At 43.0% G+C, this 9,465-nt stretch overlaps 1 protein-coding gene across 1 annotated transcript in view; it reads right to left on the bottom strand.

Moving 5' to 3' along the window:
• Positions 1-605: 605 nt before the first annotated feature.
• LOC112076959 (attractin-like) overlaps positions 606-9,465 on the bottom strand; it is a 35,748-nt gene continuing 26,888 nt past the window's right edge. The window contains exons 2-3 of the mRNA XM_024143584.2: positions 5,202-5,285; positions 606-738 (exon numbers count right to left, since the gene is read on the bottom strand). Of these exons, the coding sequence (XP_023999352.1) occupies positions 606-738; positions 5,202-5,285 (217 nt within the window). The remainder of the gene's footprint in view (positions 739-5,201; positions 5,286-9,465) is intronic.

Raw genomic sequence — 9,465 nt, 5'->3', positions numbered from 1 at the left:
CATCGTTACCAAGGTAAATCAATTACTTCATCGTTACCCAGGTAAATCAATACTTCATCGTTACCCAGGTAAATCAATAATTCATCGTTACCCAGGTAAATCAATACTTCATCGTTACCAAGGTAAATCAATACTTCATCGTTACCCAGGTAAATCAATAATTCATCGTTACCCAGGTAAATAACAATAATTCATCGTTACCCAGGTAAATCAATACTTCATCGTTACCCAGGTAAATCAATAATTCATCGTTACCCAGGTAAATCAATAATTCATCGTTACCCAGGTAAATCAATAATTCATCGTTACCCAGGTAAATCAATACTTCATCGTTACCAGGTAAATCAATACTTCATCGTTACCCAGGTAAATCAATACTTCATCGTTACCCAGGTAAATCAATAATTCATCGTTACCAAGGTAAATCAATACTTCATCGTTACCCAGGTAAATCAATACTTCATCGTTACCCAGGTAAATCAATAATTCATCGTTACCAGGTAAATCAATACTTCATCGTTACCCAGGTAAATCACCACCTACAATCACCACCACCACCCCACCACCACCCACCACCACCTACAATCACCACCACCATCACCACATCATCCTCCCTGTACCCACCTGAAGGCAGCCAGTAGAGGGGTGTAGATAGAGTCACCATCGTACACATACAGGTGGTCCCAGCTGCACTCTGTAGCAAAGTGGTCCAACCTCAGTCTGAGGATGCTGTTGGGCCTGCAGGACAGAGACAAACACAGTTAGGCCTTTGGTTGGAAAAAAACGATTAGCCTTTAGTTCAACTAAACATGGATGAACTCAGGTCTAGGAGACAGTGTGTAAGATAAATATGGATGAACTCAGGTCTAGGAGACAGTGTTAAGATAAATATGGATGAACTCAGGTCTAGGAGACACTGTTAAGATAAATATGGATGAACTCAGGTCTAGGAGACAGTGTTAAGATAAACATGGATGAACTCAGGTCTAGGAGACAGTGTTAAGATAAACATGGATAAACTCAGTCTAGGAGACAGTGTTAAGATAAATATGGATGAACTCAGGTCTAGGAGACAGTGTTAAGATAAATATGGATAAACTCAGGTCTAGGAGACAGTGTTAAGATAAACATGGATGAACTCAGGTCTAGGAGACAGTGTTAAGATAAACATGGATAAACTCAGGTCTAGGAGACAGTGTTAAGATAAATATGGATAAACTCAGGTCTAGGAGACAGTGTTAAGATAAACATGGATGAACTCAGGTCTAGGAGACACTGTTAAGATAAATATGGATGAACTACGGTCTAGGAGACAGTGTTAAGATAAATATGGATGAACTCAGGTCTAGGAGACAGTGTTAAGATAAACATGGATGAACTCAGGTCTAGGAGACAGTGTTAAGATAAATATGGATGAACTCAGGTCTAGGAGACAATGTGTAAGATAAATATGGATGAACTCAGGTCTAGGAGACAGTGTTAAATAAATATGGATGAACTCAGGTCTAGGAGACACTGTTAAGATAAACATGGATGAACTCAGGTCTAGAAGACAGTGTTAAGATAAATATGGATAAACTCAGGTCTAGGAGACAGTGTTAAGATAAATATGGATGAACTCAGGTCTAGGAGACAGTGTTAAGATAAACATGGATAAACTCAGGTCTAGGAGACAGTGTTAAGATTATATGGATGAACTCAGGTCTAGGAGACAGTGTTAAGATAAATATGGATGAACTCAGGTCTAGGAGACAGTGTTAAGATAAATATGGATGAACTCGGTCTAGGAGACAGTGTTAAGATAAATATGGATGAACTCAGGTCTAGGAGACAGTGTTAAGATAAACATGGATGAACTCAGGTCTAGGAGACAGTGTTAAGATAATATGGATGAACTCAGGTCTAGGAGACAGTGTTAAGATAAATATGGATGAACTCAGGTCTAGGAGACAGTGTTAAGATAAATATGGATGAACTCAGATCTAGGAGACAGTGTTAAGATAAATATGGATGAACTCAGTCTAGGAGACAGTGTTAAGATAAACATGGATGAACTCAGGTCTAGGAGACAGTGTTAAGATAAATATGGATGAACTCAGGTCTAGGAGACAGTGTTAAGATAAATATGGATGAACTCAGGTCTAGGAGACAGTGTTAAGATAAATATGGATGAACTCAGGTCTAGGAGACAGTGTTAAGATAAACATGGATAAACTCAGGTCTAGGAGACAGTGTTAAGATAAATATGGATGAACTCAGGTCTAGGAACAGTGTTAAGTATAAATATGGATGAACTCAGGTCTAGGAGAACTGTTAAGATAAATATGGATGAACTCAGGTCTAGGAGACACTGTTAAGTAAATATGATGAACTCAGGTCTAGGAGACACTGTTAAGATAAATATGGATGAACTCAGGTCTAGGAGACACTGTTAAGATAAATATGGATAAACGCAGGTCTAGGAGACACTGTTAAGATAAATATGGATATGGTTGAAGTTCAGTTTGAGGATGGTGTTGAAAAAGGTATTGGATGAATCCCAGAATGCACAGCTGCATGTGGTTCAATTTGAAGAAATAAATCATTGCCATAAGGCAGTACTAAATGCTCAACTGTTTTCAGCAGAGCGGAAAACCCACAAGTGTTCAAAATGTTGTCACTGTGAAAACTCACGGAACACTTGGCAATGCTTGTAAAAAAATTTACAATTCAAAGTCTCTTCACCCTGGATTCCTGTCCATATATGGTCAAACATCATCATTCAGAGGCAGAAGGGTCAAAGAGACTGGTTGTCAGGAAAGAGAGGGATCCTGTCCATATATGGTCACGGATATGTAGTCTATTAAAACCACAATCATGTCCTTCTGTCTCAGCACCAGATGCCCAGTGCTGGAGGTCAATGGGGTTGTACTGGAAGACTGGCTGTGTCCCAAATGACCCCCTATTCTCCATATAGTRCMCTACTTTAGACCAGAGCCCTATTAGAGCCCTATGGGTCCTGGTCWAAAGTAGTGCACAAAATGGGAAGCCATTCGGGACACAGGCTGTGGATCGTCCTCTCTTCATTAGCTGCTCAGAGTCCCACAGCAGAATGATGTTTACATGGGATGATTCAATTATTACATTCCACTTCATCACCTTGTTTTTCTCAACATTCTTGTGATTTGGATTCAGAAGATTAACTAGTGGGTTGAAGCTAAGTGCTGATAACTGTGTCCCTGATAACTGTGTCCCTGATAACTGTGTGCTGATAACTGTGTGCCTGATAACTGTGTGCCTGATAACTGTGTGCCTGATAACTGTGTGCCTGATAACTGTGTGCCTGATAACTGTGTGCCTGATAACTGTGTCCCTGATAACTGTGTCCCTGATAACTGTGTCCCTGATAACTGTGTCCCTGATAACTGTGTCCCTGATAACTGTGTCCCTGATAACAGTGTGCTGATAACTGTGTCCCTGATAACTGTGTCCCTGATAACTGTGTCCCTGATAACTGTGTCCCTGATAACTGTGTCCCTGATAACTGTGTGCCCTACACGCTTCATGTAAATGAAGCATCTCTATTTGCATGGAGAATGAAACAGCAAAACCATTTAATACAAACATCACTGCATATTATGAAGCTTAGCTTATCACTTGGTATAACTTTCAATTAATAAATAGCAACATATTTTTGGTTGATCTTTAAGAGAAGCTTGACTTTATACACCCAGTTTATTAGGTACACCCATCTAGTACCGGTTCGGCCACCCCCATTCGCTCCAGAACAGTACCGGGTCGGCCACCCCCTTTGCCTCCAGAAACAGTACCGGGTCGGCCCCCCCTTTGCCTCCAGAACAGTACCGGGGTAGGCCACCCCCGTTGCTCCAGAACAGTACCGGGTCGGCCACCCCCTTGCCTCCAGAACAGTACCTGGTCGGCCACCCCCTTTGCCTCCAGAACAGTACCAGGTCGGCCACCCCCTTTGCCTCCAGAACAGTACCGGGTTGGCCACCCCCTTTGCCTCCAGAACAGTACCGGGTCGGCCACCCCCTTTGCTCCAGAACAGTACCGGGTCGCCACCCCCTTTGCTCCAGAACAGTACCGGGTCGGCCACCCCCTTTGCTCCAGAACAGTACCGGGTCGGCCACCCCTTGCTCGACAGTACTCGCACTGCTCCAACAGTACGGTCGGCCACCCCCTTTGCCTCCAGAACAGTACCGGTCGGCCACCCCCTTTGCTCCAAACAGTACCGGTCGGCCACCCCTTTGCCTCCAGAACAGTACCGGGTCGGCCACCCCTTTGCCTCCAGAACAGTACCGGTTCCACCCCTGCCTCAGAACAGTACGGCCACTCCAGTGTCCACGGTGATACCAATACGTTCTTCTAGTTTATAGGAGTTGAACCCGGTGTGGTCGTCTTGTGGGTGAAAACAAGCTGTTTTCCGGGTCGGAAAAAAAGCTGTTTTCACCCAGAGGACTGCCGGTGACTGGATGTTTTCTGTTTTCACACCATCTCTCGTAAACCTAGACACAGTCGTGTCTAAAAGCCCAGGAGTGTAGCCGTTCCTGAGATACTGGAACCGACGCGATGGCATCGACTATCATACCACGCTCAAAGTCGCTTAGGTCACTCGTTTTGCTCATTCTAACGTTCAATCAAACAGTAAGGAATACTTCGATGCCCGTCTGCCTGGTTTATATAGCAAGCCACGCACGCGACTCACTGTCTGTAGACCAACATTGCGGTGAACAGGGTGTACCTAATAACTACATCTGTAGGAGCCAACCATTTGGTAACAGGTGTACCTAATAAACTGACACTGTCTGTAGGAGCCAACCATTTGGGTGAACAGGGTGTACCTAATAAACTGACACTGCTGTAGGAGCCAACCATTTGGGTGAACAGGGTGTACCTAAAAACTGACACTGTCTGTAGGAGCCAACCATTGGGTGAACAGGGTGTACCTATAAACTGACACTGTCTGTAGAGCCAACCATTTGGGTGAACAGGGTTACCTAATAAACTGACACTGCTGTAGGAGCCAACCATTTGGTGAACAGGGTGTACCTAATAAACTGAACTGTCTGAGGAGCCAACCATTTGGGTGAACAGGGTTACCTAATAAACTGACACTGACTGTAGATTGGCCTATCTTTCAGTGACATTGTGCAGGGTAGAGGCATGTTGTGGTTGTGCTATTAGTTTATAGTTAAACTGACGTTCCCTCAATGAGCCAGGTGCACTTGGTCTTGTACTTGTAGTTCCCTGGTCCGTCTGTCAGGAACCCTGAGGGACCCGTCAGCCTATAGGAGAGAAAAGAGGTCAAAGTCAGACCAGTCAGCCAATAGGAGAGAAGAGGTTAGAGATTAAAGGCCATCGCTCACCTATTACAGTCACACCTGATACACAGCCATTCATCCAGTCACACTGATAACACAGCCATTCATCCAGTCACACCTGATAAACAGCCATTCATCCAGTCACACCTGAACACAGCATCATCCAGTCACACCTGATAACACAGCATCATCCAGTGCATCATCCATCACAGCAATCCATACACAGCCATTCATCCAGTCACACCTGATACACAGCACATCCAGTACACAGCACATCATAGATCATCAGTACAACACATCATCAGTAAAAGCAGCATCATCCAGTAACACACACCATGAACATAACAGCATTCATCCAGTCCGATATCATCACAGCTATCATACACAGCCATTCATCCAGTCACAAGATCATTCTAGGAGTAAAAGTAAAGCATCTCTCATCAGTTGGACACCAACCAGTGACAGACCAGTGACAGACCAGTGCCAACCACCAACCAGTGACTAACAGACTGACTGCACTATAGACTCGGGTTGCACATTTTGGGAATATTCAGAGGTGGAAACTTTGTGGGAATTAACGGAAATATATGCAAATTAATATTAATACCATTTAAATGAAGATTTTTTTTGCATTGATATATTTACCATATCATATGGAGACAGAACATAAACCTTTTACCTATCATAAGTATAATAATTGCAAATTATTAAATCCTTCCAATAGAGAGAAAAAAAATTGTAAATTTAGTTATGAATTGAACTTAATTAAATGAGTTGACTCTTCACATGGGATGATTTCACTGAACAACAAAATAAAGGAATATTGGAATGATCCCCAAACATTTTCAACATACATCTGTAAAATGATAGTCTAGAAACTAAAGCTTTGTGTTTTAGTTATCTTCCTGACTCATGTCTCTCTTGCATGTATTCTCTGCTCTCTGACCTCTTGCTCACTCCATGCTGTCACCTCTCTCGATCCAGCTCTCCTGACCTCTCAATGTCCACCTCTTACATCAGACTCTGAGGCCTCATCTTCACTGTCACTTTCCAACCTTGTTGAGGATGGCTCGTTGTCAGGCACAAAAAGCCTCAAATTTGCCCCAGATGGCATCAATTTTTCAACCCTTAATTGGTCCGCCTGTTGCGTGCTTGGTGTGTGTGTGTCCCAAACAAGGACCAGCTGTGCTCTGAGGCGGCTGATGTTGGTGGGATTTGGAGGATGATGGAGGCAACAAGGGAAAGAGCCTCAGATCCACAAAGTCCCTTCCACCAGGTGGCTGATGAGATATGTTGGCACGACTGCCATATGCATCTCCTCCCAAAGCCCTTGCTTGGAAGTGTACGTCGCCAGACTGCCAAAGGTGGCGAGACACGGTAGTGATGACACCATAGCCTTGTTGATCTCTGCACCAGAGCAGATCTCTTGCAGCATACTTGGGGTCCAACATGTACACTGTGGCGTGTTTGAGCTTCAGGCAGAAGCTTCCTGCTTTTGATGTATTTCAGAACTGCAGTTTCCTCTGCTTGGAGCAACAGTGAAGTGGGCAGGGCAGTACGGATTTCTCTCTTACTCTGCAAGCAGAGTCTGACATTGTCTCCCTCAATCCGTGCAATGGCTACTGCTATAGGTTTCAGGAGTTTCATGCTGCTTACCACTCTCTCCCAAAATACATCATCCAGGAGGATCCTCTTGATGGCTGTCCATATCACAGACTGTGATATGGCATTTTTTGGAGAGACTCCTTCCCCTCCAGGAGACTGTCAGAGTGTGGGCTCAATAGCATCTCATTAGTGTGCCAGATCTTGAGAATCAGCTGTCATGTGATGGAAGATGCACTGTGCCTGCAGAGGGTTGCAATTCCCTTGAATTGGGGATAGTTAACCAAAATATCCACAAGACCTATAATTGCCTGTGTATCCCACAAAAAAAGGTCCACTTGTTAAAAGCTAACTTTTTGCTGAATTTAAGCTAATTCCCTAAATTTGCCGAAGGTTTCCGACCCTTTGCAACCTTACTATAGACAGAGGACACCTTACTATAGACAGAGGACACACTTACTATAGACAGAGACACCTTACTATAGACAGAGGACCACCTTACTATAGACAGAGGACACCTTACTATGACAGAGGACACCTTACTATGGACAGAGGACACCTTACTATAGACAGAGGACACCTTACTATAGACAGAGGACACGCTTACTATAGACAGAGGACACCTTACGATAGACAGAGGACACCTTACGATAGCAGAGGACACCTTACTATAGCTAGACAGAGGAACACCTTACTATAGACAGAGGACACGCTTACTATGGACAGAGGACACCTTACTATAGACAGAGGACACCTTACTATAGACAGAGGACACCTTACTATGGACAGAGGACACCTTACTATAAGACAGAGGACACCTTACTATAGACAGAGGACACCTTACTATAGACAGAGGACACCTTACTATAGACAGAGGACACCTTACTATAGACAGAGGACACCTTACTATAGACAGAGGACGGTTGAAGAGTTAAATGACAACATCTACATTTAATGACAGCTCACACAAACTGCCATAATGTTTTAGTGTGTCCTCTAATGACAGCTCTAATGACAGCTCACACAAACTGCCATAATGTTTTAGTGTGTCCTCTAATGACAGCTCTAATGACAGCATCTACATGACAGCTCTAATGACAGCTCTAATGACAGCTCTAATGACAACATCTACATGACAGCTCACACAAACTGCCATAATGTTTTAGTGTGTCCTCTCCAGTCACAAGCCAGATGTCTGATCAACGAACAGGGATATACAGGGACAGAGAGGGCTGAGCTGTTCTCCAACCAGTTCTAGCTGAGCAACTACCTTTATTTACTCCTGTTATTGTCTGTATGTTCTTCCAGAAAAGGAACCTCCACTCTATTGAGCTGTTGTAGAYKTTCGACCTGTTCGTGTCAGTAATGAGTGATTGTTATCGTTACAAGTTATCGTTAGGCTACTCATTGTGTATAATTCCTCGTGCTATAATTTCTCTCTCTCTCTGCATTGTTGGGAAAGGCCGGTAAGTCAACATTTCACTGAGTTGTTTACCTAGCATGTGCGAAATAACATTTGGAGGTGCTGGATGGGCATTTTGTCGACACACCAGTCATAAGAGGAGTAGTAAATGAAGGTAGTTGCTTAAAATTCCATATTTGGTGAGTAACAAACTTATTTTGACATTAGAAGGCTCACAGTTTGTTTAACATGATTCTTGAACGACTACCTCATCTCTCCACACACACAATTCTGTCCCTCAGTCGAGCAGGGAGGTTTTCCAATGCCTTACTCAAAAAAAAGCAGACATTGAATATCCTATGAGCATGGTGAAGTTATTAATTACATTTTGGATGGTGTATCAATACACCCAGTCATTAAAAAGAAACAGGCGTCCTTCCTAACTCAGTTACCGGAGAGGAAAGAAACCCMTCAGGGATTTCATCATGAGACCAATGGACAGTTACAGAGTTTAATGGCTGTGATAGGAGAAAACTGAAGATAGTTACTCCACAATATGACCTAATTGACTGACTAAAAAGAAGAATACAAATATTCCAAAACATGTATTCTGTTTGCAACAAGGCACCAAAGTAATACTGCAAAAAAATGTGGCAAAGAAATAAACTTTTTTGTCCTGAATAAAAGTGTTTTGTTTGGGCCAAATCCAACACAGCACATCACTGAGTACCACTCTTCATATTTTCATAAATGGTGGTGACTGAATCATGTTATGGGTATGCTTGTCATTGGCAAGGACTAGGAAGTTTTTTGGGGGATAAAAATAAATGGAATAGAGCTAAGCACAGGCAAAATCCTAGAGTAAAACCTGGTTCAGTCYGCTTTCCAACAGGCACTGGGAGATTAATTCACCTTCCAGCAGGACAATAAACTAAAACTCAAGGCCAAATCTACGCTGGAGTTGCTTACCAAGACAACATTGAATGTTCCTGAGTGGCCAAGTTAACTTCTTGACGCTAGGATGCAGAATTTTTATGTTTGGAAAAAATAACGTTCCCAATGTAAACGGCCTATATCTCAGGCCCAGATGCTAAAATATGCATATAATTGACAGATTAGGATAGAAAACACTCTAAAGTT

Source organism: Salvelinus sp. IW2-2015, unplaced genomic scaffold (genome assembly GCF_002910315.2).
Source record: "Salvelinus sp. IW2-2015 unplaced genomic scaffold, ASM291031v2 Un_scaffold4162, whole genome shotgun sequence".
NCBI lineage: Eukaryota > Metazoa > Chordata > Actinopteri > Salmoniformes > Salmonidae > Salvelinus > Salvelinus sp. IW2-2015.
The sequence above is the reverse complement of the archived record's forward strand: the minus strand, read 5'-3'. Positions and strand labels throughout refer to the sequence as shown.